Genomic DNA, 23,305 nt, shown 5'->3' with positions numbered 1-23,305 from the left:
CTAATGCAATTGCTTATGCAAGTGGCAGGGCTCCTGGGCACCTATTGACATGGGTCACAATTGATTTTATCTTACCATAGAACAATCTGAGTATTGATTGATTTGACATGATAGGGATAAAAATAAAAATGTTGGAGGGAATCTGCCTGTATGGTTTTAACGTCTACCTCAAGCCTAGACCTAGGAATACGGAATCCCAACCCTATTCAATCTGAGGCACTTTATTAGTTTAATTAAGTTCGAATGCATGACCCTTAATGAGGGTGGGGGGGGAATGTGAACATCACTTTCGAGCCCATATACAGCCTCGACTTGATCACAGAAGAGGAATAAGAGAATTGGAGTATACCCTCCCTTTGCTCCAACTCTTATGTGCTGTACACAACAGCAGCCTCTCAGCTTGCCCGTTTTGCTACCTCGTATGGACTACGGGCATGCAATGGTAGATTTATATCTGATAAAAACGGACAACCAACTTTTAGGAGAAGGTTAACCAGAGCCAAATTGGATAACATTTAGATTTTTGTTTCCATGTGGGACAATTTGGTAGATTTTACTCTGGACGACAGCGGCCACTACCCTTTAAGGCTAAAACTCTTAGGAAGGTTAATTAATAAATGCTGCGCTTCCATAACTCAAGCTGTGGTGCTTACCCTGGGTAATAACAGCAAATCCATTAAAAGCCATCGATCCTGTGGAACACTGGGACTTAAGTTGAGATATGTAACTTTTTTTTTGCAGCTTTATCTCATTTTACTCATCTTTCTCCTTCTGAGATTCCAATTGTCGGCATCCATGGCTATATGGTCGACACTCAAAAAATGGTCCGCCTAGGAGGAAGCCCCCTTAACTGAGATGCATGGCTCTGGTATGAATACCTGGTTAACTAGGGATTGCAGCAAGGCTAAGAAAGCTCTTGTGAATGCACTTAAAATTAAAAACCCCGGCTGAGGTCTGAAAAGCTAGAGCCCATTATGAGAAAACATCATTGCAAGTGCAATGCGCTCTCTAAATCGCAGATTGGCTTATATGAATCTGGCAGTCCGGGAGGATCATTTTACTAAACAGTATGAAAGATGCTTAGAAGGCCAAACAACCAATTGTTATCAGATCTATCCCAAACAGATATACATTTTTTTTTGTGGAAACCAAGGCCGGTATAGCCGTGGTAAAATTAGGTAAGGCACCCAGGCCGGCCAAAATCCCAGGTGAATAGGGTCTCATGATTCACTGGTTTGGGTCCCTTATGGTAATTGTCTCTGTAACACTACAGCCTCAGGTGCTGCAATCCTGGACACTTGGAAAGGGACGGAGATAATCCTCCTATACAAAAAGGAGGACGTAGGAACCCAGCTATTTACAGACCAATAAGCCTCCTGGACATCCTGCGGAAGGTTTATGCAAGGCAAATACTTTGCGACTGAATTAACGAGAGCTTCTGACCCCCTATCAGGCAGGGTTCAGAGCGAATGTTGGTGCCATAGACGATGTCTTAACACTTCTTTTAATTGCGTGGATGACGGCCTTCTATAAATAGCCATTGCAGATCTTAAGGCTGCTTTAGACTTGGTGCCCAGGGGCTTGCTGTGGGCCTCGCTGAAGAGCCTGATGGGTTCCTGATGCGAGGCTCCTTCTGCTGAGGAGACTCCACCAGGAAACACGCGCCCAAGACCACTGGGGACCATGGGGGTAACTAACCGACCGCTTTCAGATTCATAAGGGTGAGACAGGGCTGCGTATTAGCCCCCGCACTCTTTTTAAATGTTGTTATAGGGTCCTTACATAAAGGCAACGTAAATGCCCATAAGTTAGGTGGGGCCTCATCCCAGCTCTCCTATTCGCAGACACCCTGCTAACCTCGCAGTCTTCTATAGGCCTGCAGCTATTAATGAAGAGCTTCTATGATTTTTGTGTATCAAACCGACTGGAAATTAATGCTTCAAAGACAAAATACATTGTAATCAGGCCCCATAAGTCGTTTAGGGGTTGCAGATCTTTGGACGGGGTAAAGTGGAGCGAGTTTTCAGATTCAAATACCTGGACACTATGCAGGATAGTAGGGTGATATGGTCCCCACATATTCAAAAGCAGAAGGCTGTGCTTCAGCACCAAGGCTCGGCTAGTTACAAAAGACACCAGGCATACATTTACAAGAGCCTTCCTCCCAGTTTTGGAAGTGTACAATTTAAAGGCCTAACCTGCAGCAGTTTAAGGCGATGAAATCTGGGGGCATGCAAATACTGAGTTATTGACCCTGAGTGAGAATAAGTGGGTCTGCTCTCTTGTGCATTTCCCCAAGAGTACCCACCACTTCTTCCAATGTTTTTGATGTGGAACATAAAAGGGCGGGCTGTATTGCCTGGTTAAGACCTTGTTTATACTGGGTGAGGCTCTGGGCTGCAGAGGAGCTGCTGCCATATAGAAATGCTGTGAAGGAACTGCTAGCCTTGACAAGAATATCACCTTCCTGTGGTTTAGGCGCATTCAACAATGGCTCTTAAGGCTGGTACTTGGTAGTTTCTAGACAGACCCAGAAGACAAAACCACATCCTCTATAAAGCAATTGAATCTATTCACTGGGTCTATAACAGCCAATAATCTCTGTAATCCCACCCTGGGGAGATTATCAGAAGAGTTCTTGTTCATCACGGATTCCCCACACTATGAGCCCTTTCTGGAAGTACCGCAACCACAGCTGGCAAGAAGCCTGTACTTGAAGTTCCGCTATGGCACACTATACATAGGGTCCTTTACATCTTCGTGGCTTGCAGGAAGGCCAACAGATCCTACTGATATATGCCCAATGTGCCACTCATCTTCCAAGGGAACTATTAGTCATGTGTTCTTTTGTCATGCCTGTGCAAATCGAAGAGCCAAGTGGATTTGACCACTATGCATTCGGCTTGGCTTCAGATGCTACCAAGAAGCTCTAAAGGGCTTTGAAGGGCGATACATCAACCAACACGGTTTCCCTTGAGCAAATATTTATATGCAGTGGGGCTGCTGAGATAGCATAAAGATATAAAGTTTTAGTGTGCTTCAAAATTTCTAGTTTGGATTTTGTGCCCCAACTTTCTATGTATTAGTTTTTAGCCAGAACTTTCCAGGATCTTACCATTAGCAATATTGCTAATAAATGCTGTCTAATACTTACAAACGATAGAGACACTTGCGCTAGACTACAAACTCTGCAATCGCCGATAATTGTTTTATAGTGTGCAAGCTATATTACATTTTTAGAGTTTCCAGTGCTATAATAATTAGGGTTTGCTAATTTTGTCTTACACATTGACATTATGGATTGCACTAGCCCACTTGCCATGGACTCTAAATTTGTGAGGTTGCAGGTTTTATGACTCCTCGTTAACACTCAACAAATATGTACTGCATCTTAAAAAGATTTTTTAATGCTTCAAGATTTTTTTTCAGGTACACTGTACCGTATGTTTTATGAAACGAAATTTTCGAAATGAAAATTACTACAACTCTCCCCACACCAGCCGATCATATGCAGGGCATTTCTCACTCGGAAACGAAATGAAAAAGTACAAAGGGCGAAGAATATGTACTAAGAAAAATAACAGCTTATGGTCATGTTGAAGGTATTTTAGACTAGATTAAAACAGTCTAAAAATGAAGTGTCCTTAAGTTTCATTCGCCCCATCCTTAACATAATGTACCACCAATAATGCAGGAACTTGTGATCCCCTTGTTCCCTTCCTCACTACATAAATGTGGTTCCTCGGGTCTATAGCAGTTTCCTGTAATTAAATATTGCCAAAGCACAGCCTTTACATTCTCTTGGCTGATGGCTCAAAAAATCACTATTGTTGCTTAGAAACACTGAAATTTCATAACCACAGAACTCAAACACCAATGATCCCAATTAACAAGTCCCCGTGATTGGGAGCAGCACCAAAGTGAAAACATGTTTTCTTATCAGGAGCAATACATGTTTTTACATTTAATGCGCCTAAGTTATGAAGCAGCATTAATTTGTCAAAAGTTCTAAATTGTGGAGAAAAAAAAATGTATCGGTTGAAATGTATGAAACACCACAAAATCCAATTCTATAAAATATAAACCTTAAAAAAACACTGGTGGCCGTAGACTATGTAGGATTTCTAAACCTACTTGGGGTTTCCTGGCACTTTTTAGGTTGCTAAAACACATCCAGGCAAACGACTAAAGCCTACAAATAGGGCTCCTTGTCTTCTGCTCATGTTTTCATAAATAATGTAAAGAAATTTTAAAAGTCAAGACAGTACCTTGCTTCTTCTTTGAATTGGTTTACTAGGTGGTGTGTCACGTCTTAGCAAGGGCCTCAAATTGAACTACATGTGGACACCATCTGTTCCATGAAGCCTGCTTAATCTTCAGGACAATCTGCGTTACCTTAAAGGACCGCTGAAAGAAATGGTCGGCCCACCACAAAAGTGACCGACTTAGGACCATGCCACACCAGGAGCCAAAACATCATGCGGCTGAAAAGGAGGAAATGCAAGAAGAAAAAAACCCGGAAGGAAAGCCTCCTCAGTCTACACATGTAGGTCCATTGAACTACATCGTCATCGAGATCAAAACTGCTCCTACCCTCATGCATTACAGAACACGCATCTTTGCAGAATGTCACCTCACCCGCTAGCCACCACACTCAAGCTTCACGATCAAAGTGCAAATAACATTCCCTAGACTCTTGCCTTGATGTCTAGGCCTCTGTTGCCTCCTCATTAGGTTCGTACTATACATATAACCCTACAACTCGTTTTGTTACCAGTAAAGAACAAGTCCATGCTAGTTGGTCTGGTGACCAAGTGTGTATCACCAGGCACAGCTTGAAAACATCTTGCTGGTTGCAGTAAATCAGGAGAAAGACAAGCTTATAATGCTACTTCTGTACAAGTTACGAGCAAGCAGCCTGCAAAATCAGTTTCACAAATCAAAATAACAAGGGTAATTTCAGGCCTAAAAGTTTTACGTCATTTTATTATTTAGAAGTCTACAAGTGCACAGTAAAAAGAAATATCTGGAGTAAAATTATCTCTTCTACTGACTATTTTTTCTGCTTGAAGGAGGAGATGCCAGAGAGGCCACTATTTGTAATTACGAAGCATAAATGGAGACACAGCGCAGCAGTGGGGCACGGAGATCTACGGCGCAGTGCAACTACCGGACCCAGGAGACAGCGGGTCTTCCAGGCAGCAGAGGCCCCGCCCCCTGACACCGGGGGTTACATTTAAACTTCTCGCGCCTCCCGCAACGCGGGAGACGCAGCGGCAGCAGTGGGGCACGGAGATCTACGGCGCAGTGCAACTACCGGACCCAAGAGACAGCGGGTCTTCCCGGCAGCAGAGGCCCCGCCCCCTGACACCGGGGCTTACATTTAAACTTACCGCGCCTCCCGCAACGCGGGACGCGCGCGGGCGGGCGCCGGGCTCAGCCCGGGCAAAGGGTGGGCCGTCAGGGGCCGAAGGAGGCCGGGCTGGGCCACCCATCTAACATCGCCTAAATGGGTAAGCGCAAACAATTAAATTGCGGGGAAGGGGGGAAAAAGGCCAAAGTTCCCAGAAAGTCGGAGTCTATAATTTCGTATCTATCTTCCGCTGTGGGGGCGTTAACGAAAGAAATAGCAAATGCGGAGCTGGAACTTAGCCTACAATCGACCACTCCCCCCTGATTCCCCGTCTGCAAACATCCCCAGTGTCCCCTTGGAACCAGTAGTCACCGTAGCTAATCCTTTTTCCACTACCGACCCGGCTGCCCCTTTGAGAGTTAATGACGTCAGCCAGGAGCCCACAGTGACGATTACACAGGGTCTAGCAATGGGCCCCAAGAAGAAAAAAAATCCAGGAAGACTAAAGTCCAAGACCCACCGAAGCCTGGTAATGACGATTTGGGGGGACATGATAGAGTCACTGGTCTCCTCACGGTTGGAGCCTATTCTTATAGACATGGTCAAGGATATTGTGGACACTTTGAATACTTGTGTTGCTGGACTTTTGGAAAAATGTGCTAAAATTGATGATTTTATGAAGGAGTTTAGGGTGCAGAACAGATTGGCTGCGACTGTTAGTACCCCAGGGAATAATGCTGAAGCACATACGATTAAACCTTATTTAAGTCGCAATTCCAGCACGCATAATCCTGCGAGAAGTAAGGTCAGTGTCCCCCATGCCACAGCCGGACGCAATTCACTGGGGGGGTCCTTATGGTAAAGGGCAAGATGTTTTGAGCAGTATCCCTGACCAATTATCCCCCAGTTTGGCTGATCCGGCTTGTGACAACCCCTCTAGACTTGACTTGCTCCCAGAGGCAGCCCCTCTGGTAGCAGTCTTTGTAGGTGTTCCCCACCTTCAGGCCGGTGAGTCTGAAACAGGTGCCTTAATGAGGAAGGTCAGTTCTTGGTCCGCGAATTATTGTAGTGGAGGGAAAGACATCGCGGCCAGTATAATCATGGCCAGAAGGGTGGGATGGATAGGGCATCGGCCAAAGGCAGTTAGGGGGGACTGCATTGTAGTCAATTTCAATAATCCTTATACAGCATATAAATTGTTCTGGGATGGCTCAAAAGTCGCACAGGATGGTATAAGACCAGTCCCCCTACAGTTTTTCTACCCCTCCGCACCACCCAGTGTGGAACCACCTGACCTCCCAAAAACAATCCTGCCCGCCATAAGGCCCTTTTTCCCCGTAGTTCGAACCTGGCACAACATAATGATTCCCGGCACGTGACACTGGGGGCCCAAACTCTAGAGGGTACTGATAGTATATCTCCCCAACAACCTATACAACAGGTACAGGCACCTTTGCTTTTCGGTAACCGTTTCAATTCTCTTTCAGACCTTGACTCTAACGATTGACGGCCTGTCACAGCCGGGCCCCCTTGTCACAAGAGTTGGTCCGGCAGGTTGTAAAATTATTAGTTGGAATGTCGCTGGCATCAGACAAAAGCGGTCAGATGCTATTTGGGTTGGTTTTATAAAAAAACATGATATCATAGCGGCACAAGAAACCTGGGACACCACATCAAGTTTTTACTTAGATGGATATACTAGTTTTTCGGTCCCAGCCATGATGGGAACTATGGGTAGACCTAAGGGTGGGCTCATCCTTTTGTTTTCCGTAAACCTTGCGGGTTCCTTTAGGCAGTTGGACTCTGGTTCTTGTAACTACCTAATAGTAGAATGGGTTCTTCCCAATTTTAGGAATATTCTTTTGATAAACTTTTATAATCACAGGGAGAGGGAAAACATAAATACACACATAGCCGCCCTGGGATCCTTTATACTTGAATATAGACTTAAAACAAAGCACTGCTTTCGAGCTTATTTTAATGGGCGATCTTAATATCCACCCTTGCGGGGATGGTTGCTATGAGGGGGTTTTTGAGGGTCCGCCTGGAGCTGCGATACCACACTTTGAGCACTCCAGGCAGGGGTAGGCCCTTGAAGAACTCCTAGCTAACTGCAACGTATTTGAACCCGATCTTATAGAAGGGGTGGATAGGGTTCCTACTTTTAAGGGCTTAACCTCGGGCCCCGTGATAGATTACTTTTTCATCTCCACGGGCCTTTTGCAACTGGTGGGGACATACGGGGCAGTCCCGTCGTCCTTTAGTGATCACAATCCTGTGTTTCTCGAGTTGATTCTGGGGGACATTCTTACCCCAGAGAGCCGTATATACAGGGTGGGGGCCCCCCTTGTTGCAAAGGACCAAGGTCGGAGAATAAAGTGGACGAGAGTTGTGCCCGATACTTTCTTAGAGATTTTAACCACTGAGGTAGGAAGTCAGATGGCCATTTGTTTAGATAGTGAGAGTGTAGATAGTGAAACGATAAGCGCCTTCGAGATAATCTGTTCCCGGATCGCGGCGGATCTCACTAATACGAACAACAATAGTGGCAATTCCGATCCTAGGTGGTTTGATAGTAGTTGCTCCAAGGCACATCGGGCGCTACTACAAGCATTAAAAACAAGTCCTAGAGATAGGGGGATTGTAGCCAATTTACGAAAGGCTTATAAAATTAGCAATTGAAGGGCGAAAGAAGTCAATTAAAAAGGAGGCTTGGGACAAATTACTGTCTATAGACGTTTTGCGGGATAGTGCCAAGTTCTGAGCTACCATTAATGACCCTTTTCTCTCTGGCCAAGAGAATACTAACACCGATTGTGTTATTCAGGATGATGTTTGGCTTCACCATTTTGAAGAAGTTTACGGTGTTGGTGGCATGAGTAACGAGGGTCCTCCCGAAACATCTCACCCAACGACCCCAATAATTTTTAATCGGGGGAGGTTGAAAAAGCAAATCAAAGAAACCTTAAAGAACAAAGCCCCGGGCCCAGACGGTGTCCCCGCTGATCTATATATGAATTCACCGACCTTTTGGGCAAAAATTTTAACTAATGTTTTTAACGCATCCTTTCCAAGTCTCTTGGTCTACCTCGGTCATAGTCCCGATTTTTAAAAAAGGTCAGCGCATGGACCCCTCTTGTTACAGGCCCATTTCCCTGCTAGACTCTGCCGTTAAAATCATGGGCAGAGTCCTACTATTCAGACTCAGGGAAAATGTGGAGAGGCTAGGGGTGCTCTTTAATTTACAATATAGCTTTCGAGAAAAAAGGGGTACCATGGACCAATGCTTAAACTTACATCTTTTAATAAGCAAGTACACAGTGGCAAAGGATGGGTCCTTATTTATGGCATTCATGGACCTGTCTTCGGCCTTTGACATGGTGAATAGGGCCAAGCTTTGGAGGATCCTACATGATATTGGCATTGATCCCCCACGGATTAATTTTCTAGCGGCCCTACACGAAAAGCTTTTTGCCACCATTAGGGTAAACCAAGAGGGAAGATGCACTCGACACTTTAGCTCAGAGAGGGGGGTTAGACAAGGTTGCATTTTGGCCCCCCTCCTTTTTACTATTTATATAAATGCCCTGGATAGCTTCATAGGTACCACTAGGGCAGATTTTCCGCGTGTAGGAGCTTTATCAATCCCCGTTCTCCTATACGCGGATGATGCGGTCTTACTGGCCCGCACTGGGGTGGGTCTGCAAAGGATGCTGGACTCTTTTGCTTCTTTTATGGACCAGCTAGACCTGAAGGTGAACATTAACAAATCTCACACCATGGTCGTGGGCAGAAGTAGCCGCAGCTGTAAATTAAAAACCTTTCATTGCAAGGGGGCGGAGGTGACAAGGGTTCGTACCTTTCTATATCTAGGCGTCCTCTTTGACTATAAGGGTTCTTGGGGCCCCCCAATTAAGTTAAAAAGCATTTCTATGGCAAGGTCCACCAGTGCTCTTTTGGGTTTCTCTAAAAGGTTGGGGGCGAGACCCATGGAGGCACTGATAAAAGTATACAATGCTAAATGTTTGTCCATCGTTTTATATGGTGCTCCGTTGTGGGGCCACGTAGCCCAAGTTCAAATACAAAGAGTTGAAAACAGGTTTTTGAGATCCCTCCTGTCTGTCCCCCAATCCACCCCCACATTTAGTACTCATACAGAGGTGGGGATTGGATATATTACGGACAAGTTGAGGGTGGCCCCCTTGGTTTGTTGGGCAAAAACATGGTTAAATAAGGAAATCACGTTGAACCATGCCATACTTACAGATATTATTGCCATGGAAAATGCTAAAAGGATCCCCTGGGTTGAGTATGAGAGAAAGACTTTTGCTGATCTAGGTCGCCCAGAGCTCTTTACGTCCCCGGAGAATATTGTTAAGAAGGACGTCCTATGGATCAGGGCTACTTTTTTAGAAGAGGCAAGGCTGACCCGGGAGGAGATGGAGCTTAAAAAACCAGTTGTGAGACAGAACTATGTTCTGGTCACCTCGCCCTCCCTGGAGCCATATTTACAGCTCATAACTAAACCTTTTCATAGATTTTTACTGACCAGGTTTAGACTTAACCTAATTCACTACTCCCTGGGGAGTTTCCCTGTGTGGGCCAAACCTGAATGTAGTACGCCCTGCAGGTGCGACAATTTTTCGACCCAAGATACCCTGCATTTTATCATGTTTTGTAGTTTTTACTCTGAAATGAGGAAAAAATATCTGCTCCCACTTTTAAAAGCGAAAGGTTTTATCCAAGTTAGACCAGCTCTAATACATTTACAGATGCTGAGTAGCACCCGCAATATTTTTTATGTGGCCAGCTTCTTGGTGGCAGCCGTGAGGCTTAAGAACAAAAAACTGTCTTCCTCTGGGGAGATTGATTGCTAATTTGCACAATTGGGGTTTTTGTGTTCCTTTTAATTGTATTTTGTGGCTCCGTATGAATCCTGCTCCTTGCACATAGAATGACTTCCTACTTTTGTAACTCCTTTTACTATTGTTTTTAACATACTTGTTTTATTCACATTTTTATATGCTATTTACCAATGAATTGTATTTGTTAGTAATTTTGTGTGATGGCCCATTGCTTTTAATTAATCGAAATAAAGTGCTTTGACTGACTGACTGACTGGAAAGGCAGTGCTGCAATCGTATTTGCAATACCCACCGTTTAGAAAATGTGATTATATATTCAGGAGCACAGACAGGTCCTATTGTGCTAACTTGAGTGCTGAATATAGCGGGAAGAACTCTGCAAAGTTTAATAATTTATTTTTGTTAGAAGGGCTTCATACCAGATTCCTTCCATTTCCAAACACTAACAAGTCTTGTTATTACACTAATAATATTCTATTTACTGATTTAAAAAGAATGGAATGCCGAGGTGGCCTTGCTACAATTTAGAAAGATGTGTAAGGCATGCGTTTAACTGAATCATCTTGCAAATGGGAGGGGAGGAGCACACAAGGCTTGAGCACACTTGGAAGCGGATCTTAAATACACTGTACAAGATCCTTATTTTCCAGAAACCTATTAAATGAGGCTTTTTTTCTGGCATTAGAAATGCATGAAGGAGCAGATCTGAAACACTGCTGTAACGATCTAGAACTACCTTCTCAGTTGCTCCCCATTGTATTGATTTTGTATCAAACGTGCATTGCTTTCCAGAGGATTCAAAGCATGTAGGGAATATGGTAGTAGTAGAGGAATAGACAGTAGTACAGTAGACCTAAACAGCATCTATTCCATAACCTTGCAGAAAGATTTGAGGCTTCATATATTTCTGGAATTTCTTGAAGTCAAATTTCTGTGTGAAAAATATAAATTCTGTCCTGAAAGGTGGGAGGTATTTTTCCATAAAATTTGTACTTCTTGTTCATGGAAGCAATGGGGGGTACAGGAAGCCTGCCTTAAGCATCTGGTTAGGGGATAGGGGGTTCTTAAAGTCAGAAGCCGTGTATATCTGGGATTAGTGTATTAAACCAAACATTTCAAATTAACTGATTTGCTTGAGTGTGGGTCAGCGGGGAGTCTTCAACGCTGGCGTGTGTTGATTACATTTTTTTTTTAATCTAAGAGGCAGCAAACAGCATTATTCTTTGTGGTTTAAGAATGGTTTCAGCAATGGCCTTTCCATAAATGATGTTAGTAGTTGCTCCTGGACTGGTGAGCTTAATTGCGCAGGCAGTAATACAGTTCACCAAAATCAAGCATTAAGGGGTTTGCAAGAAGGTGTTTTTATCTTAGAGTTTGGAGAGGGTCAGCTATACTGCCCCCTACCTATTACCAAGAGGTAGTATTAACACATTTAAGGTAAATTGTTACTTGCGCAACCTCCAAGCAGACCTTTGACTGATTACGTCTACAGTACCTCCTGGTGCAACCATCTAGCATGTGAAAAGAGCAGCTGCAATATTTGGTAGATAACTAGCCGAAGACATCTTAGGGAGTTCATCTGAGGGCAAAGTCTCCCCCTGGCCCGGCCACCGGCTCTTTCTGCTCAACACCTCTCCAAGCAGGTTCTGGGCTCCAACAAACAGGTGGCAGCAACAAACAAGAAACCATTGATCTCCCAAGGCATCAAAGAAAGAATATTGTGTGGTATTGAAAATATATAGCAGACATACATATTACATCATCCCTGGACAAACACACTAGCATCATTAAGAGACCAGGCTGGCATCTAACAGGAAATGTGCACTGAGAAACGCAACGTGTTGTAGTTCTTTAGTCTCCAATTGTGAAACTAGAGATGTACATTTAAATCCGGGCTTGTAACCTAACCTACAATGTGGGATTCCGCCAAAATCACGTCTCAATTGCTTTACTGAAAATACAATAACTCCTCTTTGCGTAGCCTTAGAAACCTGTGCATTCATAAAATGTATTCATCCAATCTCAATAACGTGCATAAGTGTGCAGTTAGAACTATGTAGAAGGTGGCGCTCACAGACAGTACAGATCTACAAATTATTCACAGTAATCGTAAACAGATGCATGCTCATGTACACTCGTCGATACAGGGCAGGAGGTGAAGGGTGATAGTGCAGAATTAGATGGACTATTTTTTCCCCTAATAGATGGGTTTTTTCTGCGCCTTCCCTTGCATAGCGACAGGTACTTATCTTTTCAATGGCAGTGAGCCAGGCAGTCACTCTCACAGAGCACCAACATAACAATGTGGCCTCCAGGTCGCGGCTACAGTAAGAGACCAAACCGAAGAACCAAATGAATGACCAACGAAGTGAAAAGGCGGCTAGGTTTCGACAGCGCTTCAGCACACATCCAAGTATCAAACCTGCAACGCCTGAAGCCGAATCAATCACGTTACCTGCTAGACACAATTACTGGTGGTATCTTGCAAACTGGTAGTAACAGACCAAAATAGGAGATGGCAGTCAGTGAAGAACATACTTAATTCAAACAAATAAATAAAATGATGTAAATCCTCATGGTATAAAGCCATGGAGGTCACATTTCCAGATAAAGTTATTTTTCAGCAGGAACAAAAGGTGGAATAATGCAAGTTCTTTCAAAACAAGCACGGCTAAAAAAATCTTTTTTAGGGAAATCGGATTTATTTTGACAGTCACTCTTCACTATACATGTAGCTAGGTTCCTTGTGATTTCAACATACAAATCTGAAAACTTGGATGAAACCACAACCTCAAGAAATTCCCAGTCTATAGGGAGGGTTTAACCGCCACAGCAAACACTCCTGTGAGGTCTGTATTTAGCACGTCCTTGGCACTCGACCAACGTACCTGGATTAGAGGCGACTTAACAAAGCCCACTGATCTCTGCAACGCTGCCAGAAACAACCCTGAAAATACACCAAAAGAATAGGGCCAACGTACCTGAAGGCGTAGGTTTTCTGATGCCAGCTCAGCTGCCCCCGAATGCTGTATGCAATAGTGGTAACAAACTCCCCACCCAGTCCCAGCTCAGAACACAACTTCAGGGCAAACTTCTCTGGAGAATTCTCCTTTTCCGACATGTCCCATTCAAACTGGTCCACCAGGGAGATGTTCCCCACGTGGATGTTTAGCTGAAAAAATCCATAGAAGTAGATCGTTACAACAAAGTCCCAATTCACTCGATGAGATGCATAATGATAACGTTCTATTCTATGCATCAAGGGCAACTAAAGGATACACTCAACATTTACGATAGAAAAGCTCAATTAAATGCCTCCCAGGTACTGCAAAACATCTTCATCGCAACCGTCCACATACTCCATGCTGCGTCAGCGCATCTACACTGCATTCATCTACCGCGCTGGATTGGCGCATCACTTCTGCCAAACATAAAATGAATACAAAATATTCGAAATGTCAGGCACGCCAATGCAGATTAGCCTTTTTATTCTCAATAGTTCTTTTAAGACAGCTTCTGAAGTTTGGCAAGTTTACAGCGTGGATTATTCCATCCTCACATTTGAAATCAATCCACTACTCCAGGAGCCGTTCTTCACAAGTGCCATCCTGTCTGCCCTCACCTTGTTCAATGCCATTAGTTGCTGCTCACACAATTCGCTGCCACCTGTTCATCACTCAGCACTTTGTATGTTGTGGTCTAGGGTCAATTTGGGAAAGGGACTCTGGGCATGCAGACAGAGGGTACTTTAAATACTGCACCTATAATTAGCGTGCATCATACCCAAGTGACTAAGACTAGAAACCCTCTAGAAAGGAGACGGATGTTACTTACCTTCATGCGATTGGTTTCTTGTTACCATGAATTAACAGACCTCTTCAAATTGGAAAGCAGCCATCCATTTACAAGGAAAGGGCAACATTATTGCACACAAAAAGGCCCTCATTCCAAAGAGGCCGTGGAGACCGCTTTGTAATAACAGTATTTGTGTCCCCAGAATTACTGGCAGCACAGGTATCAGTAATTCCAGAAGTGTATCAGTGATGGGGTGGAAATACTGTGGGATTCCTAGTGGGACTCTTACGGTGTGCCCAGAAGTAGGGCAATTACCACAAGAATCCATGTTAATAAAAGACCACTATTTCTGGCCAACTCGGGTATTACTCTGCCCCCGCCATGGAATGCCAAGGTGTTGGAAACTACAGGTTTAAATTAGTTTTATGAACAACATAAACATACTACAGATTTGATTTGCCCTAAAGGTTTTAGGTATGTATTTTCACAGCATTTTACTTCTAGCAAGACTGAAAGACTATGGAGCCTCACGAGAGATTGAGAAACAGTAGTTCTTTGCTAACAGCTCACTTTACTTTTTAATATACATCATTTCTTTTAAATAGGTGGTATATGGTCCCCTGTACGCTGATGTAGTCACAGTTCAGGCATCTAAACGGAGACCCCAGTAGAAAGCAGAGAGTGAGCCATATATAAATAGGAGTGTGACTGACAGGCTTGAATATGTATGCAGGGAGCACGTGGGTTAGTCCCCATTTTCTGCTGTGTAGAGAGCACCGCTTCTATATGCGCTTTGTCCGCACTGCAACAGGGGAAAGTAGTCAGTGCAACATGAATCTGTAATCCTCAACAGATACAATCTCTGGGGTCATCTCAATGTGAAATGAAATGCAGAATAAAATGCCCAGAGCAAACCCCTGTAATCTAAAGCAATGTAATCCCTTTCTGTAATCCAATACAGCAACAACAGTAGTATGTAATCATGGACACCATTAACAATCGGCGACCTCCGTTCCATAATCAAATGCATCGTAGAGCAATCACCACTCAGACATACAGCAGAGTAATCCGCTGCACTCTATTAAGGGTACTGAAGAGAGCAATCTTATGCCTGATAAAGTCATAAGAGGGGGCTGATGGAAGGTGATCTTTCTGAAATATATTGCAGGGTTAGGGCATTTGAGTGCGCTTTGATGTAGACTACGGAAATGGAAGTGATCTTATGTACCCAATAAAGGGTATAAAAAGGAGGAAAGATCTTCTTTAATGTACTGTGGGGCAAAATAATCCGAGAAATCTTTAGTTTAATGAAAAAGTAATTTGAGTAATACCCGTAATCTAAGATAAACTAAAATTATCATGCTATCGTATGCTTTGTACAGGATGTGGGTACTGTTCTTCATGAATTAAGGGAAGGGCGATTGCCTAAAAGGTTATAGTGATCACAGTACTACATTGATCGGATCTACAGCATGGTAAAGTAACCACAATAACGTCCTGTTATATAATGCGGTGATCTAATCCTCACAGTGGCCTTTTGTAACCTGATGCAAGATAAAACAATCAGTGTAATTTTCAATAAACTAATAAAGGTTATAGTAATCTGAGTAACTTGCAATCAGAAAGAGTAATGCAGAGTAATCTCATTCAGTAACAGACTGCAGCTGACAGTCTCTTTGCACAGCAAAGTATTTCCTTTTGCAATCAACAACTGATAAATGTGAGGAGCAAATGCATGTGTAGCTTTAAGAACAATAAATACAATCAGAATATTCATGTTCATTAGACTATCGTAAGTAAAGTGATTTACTTTTCTCAAACACACAATAAGGTAACAAATACAGAGTGTCTACAGAAAGGCAAAACAAGGAGAATTGCCTTCAGGCAGTTGACGCAGCTGTCTGTACTTTTCATGTGTAGCTTGCACTGCCGCTGCCTATGCTGGGCTTCTGTCTTAGTGACACCTGAGAAAGTGATCTCACTATACAAATGCATGTGATTGTTGGTTTTGTGAATGCTTGCTCACTACTACTTGTGCAACAATTAAACAGACCCCTCAAAATCCTGATGGGTACAAAAATAACACCCAAGAGCAACGTGCCTACTCCTCAGCAGCTCACGGACATTTAATCCTCTTTGGTAAATTTAGATCTCATCACTGAATTATCTAGCCAAACATTTAGCTGCTGTAGCAAATTTCAATGCGGTCATTACACGGTAGCTGCAAATCTTTCAACAACATCAATAGTAATAAGTGAAGCTAAAATAAAATGTCAAAGAATAGTAAACAATCTCTCTCATTGGATGGCATTCATTCACTGCCCTCACACCAGCTTCATTGCTGAGAAAGCCTTGATAAGGTTGTGCAGATTTTTGTTATCCCTACCAAAATCAAAAAAGCTTTTAAGTGCGGGGACGCTCACAATCGCAGTGGTGAACGCTTTCTTTTTTGAATTTCCCTCAAAGCAGGCCTTAGTTGAGAACTGATTCAAGGAGGTTAACCCCTTTCTATCAAAGGGCTTTTCAAAGTCTCCCCCAGAAACTGGCCCTACTGCACTACCTTTATAATGACCCGCTGATCAGACTGGTCTTCTAAGATACTGTCTGTGGGATACGACTCAATTTGTTGTCTGATGGCAGAAGCAATGGCAGGGACGAACGTCAAAGGATTCAAATCCAAATCGTCGCAGAGAATTTCTGCAAACATTTCTGGAGTCATCAGCTTCTCTGAGATGGGGATGAATAGGAAGGAAATAAAAAAAAAAAATTAGATGTGGTTTAAAGACAATCAAAACACAAATACACAGAAACCAAGAGTACAAGTGAGGCTTGTGCAGAATAAGGAGGTATGAAATGCTGCCATGGCAGATTCAGTCCAATCGGTGTAATATTTAGACAATTTACACTGAACACCCAATCAGAATGCAAATGATACACTTGTAGCCTACTGTAGGGGAAAAAAAGAAATAGAAACGGAAAAAACACTGAAGAGGTTTTTCATCTGTAACGAGAATGAGGTCAGGTTCACGATCGACCCAAGGCGCAACACGAATGAGGTACGGATCAGGAGAAACTCCCCCAGCATAAATTATTTGTTCCAGCGTATATTTATTCCACACACGCACTTGCCTCAAGTAACATTTTACAAAAATTAGACAATATCTGTGGTTTTGAGCATTTAAACAGTACTTCTCTGTCCCAATTTCCTCAAAGGGTATGCACTGCTGCAAAGAAGGAGTCCACCAGATGCAATCTATTGAGGCATTTTAAATTTAAAACTGAACGATCTCCTTCACTCATCCATCGCATCACTACTTAAAAAGAGCAAATTGATGAGAATACCCTGAATGGTTCAGGGTATTCCTCTAACCCTTGCTTACGTGGTCCAAAATGTTAATTTTCTGTCTTTTTTCAACTCTATTTTACCTACGACTCAGCATCACCATCATGGCTACAGTTCAGGTAATTTTGTGGTGACCTATATCCAACATTCCTATGGTAATACATATTTAATCTAGACACCTAGGAGGATGGAAAAAGGTTAACAAAATCATGAACATCCCTAACACAGGGTACACAAGCGAGTACGTTGATCATAAAGAACACAAAAGAGCACCTTGATCATGAAGCCAAATGAAAAATACACTAACATGCTACTGTAAACTAATTACAGGAGCTACTACAGCATGAGACTTGTGTGTACATAAAAATAATAAAAAACTGCGGCAGATGGATGAAAGATTCAGAATATAAACAAAGGCTCCGTGGGAACCTACTGCTACTTAGGTCACCTTCCAGGTCCTGTGGGACAACTCTTGCATAGTTTTTGCTCACTGAAGGGGCTTCATGAAAAAGAAAAACTGGAAACGTTAATTTAAGAGGATGACAAACATGAGGGAATGAGAAAGCAAAATCAAATGAAACTAGCATTACCCTTCAAATGGACAGAATAAACGGCACCGATAAGTGCAACAAATTTACATCCAAACAAGGGGCTTCATTTATTCTTTCAATGTTAGTAAACCGTGCAACTGGAGCATAGCACCAAAAACATTTTACCACATTATTTACATAATTGAAGACGTACCTACGGCAGAGTGGCCAGTCCGTTTCTTAACAACAAGAAGAGACTGTTGAAAAAGCCAGCAAGAAAAGCAGTGCTTACCATTCATGTTCCAAGTGAAAGCATCCCGCAGCTTCTGCCCATCAATCTCCATGTCGAGCCGTATTGGAACAAGAACCTCTGGCTGGGAAGCATTCTCATGTATTACTGCTGGGTCATGGTCATCAAAACTTTGATGCAAAAAAAGTAATAAAGTAAGAGGAAGTAAACCTTGTTTCAAGATCAATCTCCCCATTCAGAATGGAATGGCTTCAGAAAAGAAAAAACAAAAGAAAATTAGGATTGAAGTGAGGCAACCAAACTCTGCAGGTCCCCTAAAATACGGAGGCATTTGTAGGGCAGTATACATTAAAATGAAATGGCTCCCATGATAATTTAAGACTCTTATTCCGACCTATTGAGGCACTTTTATACCTGCACACTTCAAAAGCAGTTCTTGGATCAACGGTCAGAGGTATGGTGTTAATAGATGCTAGGACTTTTATGAAATGTTAGTATGGGCCAGCACCAGGATTATTCCAATGGTCTTTTTTGAGATATCAAAAGAATACCATTGACACTAACTGGAAGAGTCTGTAAAGCTCCGAAGACGTTTTGGTCTTCACTTGAAAAACCAACATATTGAAGTCAAGAGAACACATTCTTTCAAATAGGTATAATGCAGTTTGTCAAAATATTTCTGATTGTGTAACTTACAACACATGTTCAGCTCTGAATCCTCATAACAAGTCTATCATAATTCATGTTCTTCAACATAGCTCTTTCTTCAGGAATACGGTCTGCCCCCTTGCCTGGGTAGGCCAATTTAGAGCAACAGAGGGAGGAAAATCAAGTGAAACTCCACATTCCCCAATGGTTAGTGACTGATATTTAAGTGCCCAAAATTTTAATATGCGGAACACACTATCTGTCCGCACCTCACTAACTTAGTCTACTCCATTATTCCTGTTGAAGTTCTTTCAGGTAAATCACCTAGGAAACTAAAATAATCCAGCAAAAGTCCCAATTAATCCTGGTCCCAGTCAGAAAGTATTAGCTATTTTCAAGTAATAGTTAACAGCCCAAGGTATCAGCGAAAAGGATGCTACACCTGTCAAAGAGTCAGCATTCCGACAACAAAGCTGCGATTGGGCATAAGATATTAGCAAATGAAATAAACAGATGTGATACACCAGTTTCTCAAGGTGGATGTGTCACTTTGAAACGTCAGTGAAGTCAAAGTCCCAATGGTAGTGCTTTACTTATCTTCAGATTGCCTGTTCCTTTAAATTACTTTCAATTGGAATTTTGCAACTTTGAGGATGATATAGAGTTTGCAATTAAGTAGCTGAAGGCTGCTGGTATTTTTTTTGTTGGGGAGGGGGGGGGCTCATTAGGCCTTGTGATGAAGAGTATATGGTTCAAACACAGGCTTATGCTCATCGTTAAGATATACTTAGTAGAGAGATTGTGAAGAAGCACGGGACGCATTTCTACTGTTTACAACATTGAGGTGGCCTTAAATTGTTCCTGGTAAAAAGAAAATGTCAGAACTATCTGGCTTAATCTAGCATGGCAAGTGACAAATTTGGCTTTGAGCTAGTGTCCTATGCAGGCGACACCCACATTGTGGTGTTGGTAGCCAGCAGCCCAGAGGTTACTGCTGCCAGATTCCATGACTGTTTACTACACATAGGGAGATGGATGAGTGAAAACTGCTTAAAGTTAAACTTCTCCAAAATGGAGGTGCTACTATGCAGAAGGAATTCTTCCTTTTGGTCTCCAATGCTGGTGGCCTCGGGCGTTTGGCACCCTCCCTACTCCAGTCACTAAGGTAAACAAGCATTTGCAATGCAATCGGTCGCGCATTAGTGAAACTTACAGCTACTGGCATTGCAAATGCTAAGGTTTATATTTTATTGTTTTGGTTAAAAAATATACCAGCAGTAGCATAAATACTGAAAGAAATTCCACTAAGCATGGAAAGGGTGCCGCACCACAGGCTGTTACTACGTGTCCCTGTTGAGCTGTTGAGTGCAGCTGAGCATACGTTTCCAGGTTGGGTTTGGGCAGCAGTGTAAGTCTGACTACTGTAACTAGACTGAATAATGTGCTAGCAATGAGGCTGAAGACTATCACAAGAAACTGTTCAAAGACTTACTGAAATTGTGTGGTGGATCACATTCACACGAAGGCCCTGCCATTTGAACTGTTTCAAAAAAGAGCTATGTTATATAATCCCTTCATCACCTGTCCCCGCCTGGAATTCTTGGAGTTTAGTCCTATGAGTTGAGTTGGCCATTTCTACACCAACTGTAAACTTTATGATTGTTGTTTTTTTGTTTTAATAATTGCGTTTTTACAAAACAAAATGTACAGCAGGATGACTGAGTATCTGACAAAAGAAATGATGCTAAAGAGATAGTTGTGGTAGGTGATGGTAACACAGAGCAAGCTAGAAGAGGGTATCCTGTGGGTTATGAGATATGAATGAGGAGTGCTTGATATGATTACACTTCAGTACCTCATTGTATCATTAGACTAGTTCCTGTATCAGGCAATATTCTTCATTTCTGTTTTTAACTGAACCATATTTTTACTTCTCATCTTGCCTTTTCACCAATGACGGAATAACCTTATTGTGAGCCGTTAAATTAAACATTCAAATAAAAGCACATCAAAACCCGAGGCTAAACATCCAGAGACCACGTAATCTTGGATTGTAATAATATTGCACTTTGCATGCACACTACTGCACATTGGTCCTCTGAAAGAAAGTAATAACTGCTTGAGTCACAGTGATAGTATTTAAGTCTTGTGCCACATCTCCCTCGGTTAAATAAACATTTTCTGAGAATGTCATGCACGATAGCATGTATCCCACACGATATCGTTATCCAATAGTCGCAATAACACACTGAGTTGTTACCGGAAGATGAACTCCGGGTCTCTGCTGCCTGCGGGGAGGCAAGCCCTCCTTTTTATAGGTCTTGCCTGGCGTTAGCAGCGCGCTTGCGCTGCTCTCGCCATGCAAGGGACATTTGGAATCAATATGGATTCCAAAGCGTGCACGCGGACGGACAGAAGATGTGCACGCGCGGTGTGGGATTACACGTGACATCTCTGCGCAAGGCGCGCTTTCGCTTGTTTTGCTAATTGATATTATATTTGCTATCCCCTTTTCACCGGCTCTCTTGCGGTGTCATTGCCCGATACGGACCTAACAAGCATTGAAAATACAATAGGTCTCGCCTTTAATTAAGTCACAGCAATTTGCTTTGCTAATTGCTATACAATCCCATTAGCAAAGCAAATGGCTTTAACTTAATCAAAGGCGAGACCTAGTGCATTTTTAATGCTTGTTGATTTAGAGTTTCTGGAATAAAGTGGAAGGCATACTGGTGCCCATCCACGAGGGGCGATGGTCGTGGCTGATCCCCTCCGCACTGGCTCACGTATCCGCTTCCAGTCATATGCTTAAAATGCCAATGAAACCCATGGGTAGATGGAATGTGCCCCTTACAGGGATTGTCGACCTGACTGCATAGTAAACTCCTCTGAGTCGACAGACATTTTAACATAGCTTACATCAACTACTTCAATGTAGGATACTTGCACGAAGCTGGATATGTAGTGTACAGGCTAGAGAGGCTCAGACTTCTAGTACCGTGAACATTTGCAGCTAAAATACAGAACTTCTAACCTGTTATTCAACGACCCTGGTCCGCTAACAGAACATCATGCGTAGTGCTATTATATTACCTTGAAGCAGACCCTGGAAGGAGTATTAACAAATTAAAGAGCAAATAATTTTTAACGGATTGCAGGCATAACCAGATGATGAGGGCTATAACCTATATAGCACAAGAAAAGGCTTTTGCCAGCAACAGAAATACCTTTTTTACAGGTTGTGTCAGCTTCTGATCGTCGCAATATTAAGGTTTACCGGCAGCCTAGATACTTAATGGCCCAGATGCGGACACAAAGGGATTCAAACCGAGGAATGCAGAGGATTACATCGGATTTGACCTGCAGACATTACTTCTGCTGGGTCTGGTTGTATAGTTACAGGAAAGAACTGGAACGTAAAAGACGCAGGGGCATAGGTCATGCATCAAGAGCAGAAGTACTATTACGAGCAATTCAAATTGATAAGTGACGTGCTTTAGTGTTATAAGATAGGTTTAAAGCATCAAAATAATTGGCACCGACCGTGGAGGATATTATTGTACATTCCTGGGTACTATTTCAAACTATATTTTTCTGTGTGATTGGTATTAAGTCAGAGCCTATTAAATGTCTTAAATTTGCATTTTTTTTGTTGCTTTCGTAGCAAATCGGGGCACGTTGCACTATATCTTCATATGTTTAAAGTGAGACGTGAAGGCTAGAAAAGTAAACAAATAGAAATGAAAGGCGGGCGGCACCATGTTTAAAGGTATAGCTGACATAAAAGCTGCACAGCCGGCAATGATGTAAACTCGGCTGCCTTTCTTTTCTATTTAATCGCGTTCAGACATGCATACAAGGGGGACCATGTTGTCAGCCTGGCTGGCTGCTTAAAAGCGGTGCTTCCCTTCTCCCTACCCTGCCTTGCCTTGCATACCGCCTACTGTGAACACTCCCAGGGCTGTTATGCGCCAAGTTGATGCCCTCGCTCTGGGCTAAGCTGCCTGCCGCATTTTTGTTGTGAAACATGTTTAGATAGCAAGTAAACAAACCTGCTGCCACTTTGTCATACCTGCAGGGGCTCTAGGGATGTCGGCAAGAGAACACCATCAACGTGACCATGTAGAAAAAGTGGGCAAAAATGTTAGGAGCTGCAAAACAGCTTTCAAAGAGGAAAAAAGGGATTTAAAAAGTTGATTTATGTGAGCAGCGCAGCACAAAAGACAGGCGTGCGGCCGCCATATTAAGTCTGCAGCAGTGTGGAGCATTAAAAAGAATATATATTTAAAGATAAATCGCGATGTCGCAGCACTTTAAAAAAAAAAAAAAACATGGGGGGGGCGTGACTTGCCGACACCCACGATGGCCGCAAAGAACTGAAGCTCTGAGCCGTTGAACCATCTTTAATCCCCCAAAATCCACTCAACTATCCGACCAGCTGCTTCCAATGCCAGAATCTGGGAGCGACTTACCCAGGGACTCACCCAGGGACTCACCCAATCCCTTTCTGGCGACGATCCG

At 42.9% G+C, this 23,305-nt stretch overlaps 1 protein-coding gene across 6 annotated transcripts in view; it reads right to left on the bottom strand.

The window, feature by feature from the left end:
- The window catches only part of SMARCB1 (SWI/SNF related BAF chromatin remodeling complex subunit B1), a 67,707-nt gene that overhangs the window by 17,376 nt on the left and 27,026 nt on the right, over nucleotides 1–23,305 (bottom strand). For all 6 annotated transcript variants that reach the window (XM_085633721.1, XM_085633723.1, XM_085633725.1 and 3 more), the window contains exons 5-7: nucleotides 18,179–18,306; nucleotides 16,574–16,740; nucleotides 13,200–13,390 (exon numbers count right to left, since the gene is read on the bottom strand). In XM_085633721.1, coding sequence (XP_085489847.1) covers nucleotides 13,200–13,390; nucleotides 16,574–16,740; nucleotides 18,179–18,306 — 486 coding nt within the window. The remainder of the gene's footprint in view (nucleotides 1–13,199; nucleotides 13,391–16,573; nucleotides 16,741–18,178; nucleotides 18,307–23,305) is intronic.

Source organism: Triturus cristatus, chromosome 11 (assembly GCF_964204655.1).
Source record: "Triturus cristatus chromosome 11, aTriCri1.1, whole genome shotgun sequence".
Taxonomy (NCBI): domain Eukaryota; kingdom Metazoa; phylum Chordata; class Amphibia; order Caudata; family Salamandridae; genus Triturus; species Triturus cristatus.
This window is presented reverse-complemented; position numbering and strand designations above follow the sequence as displayed.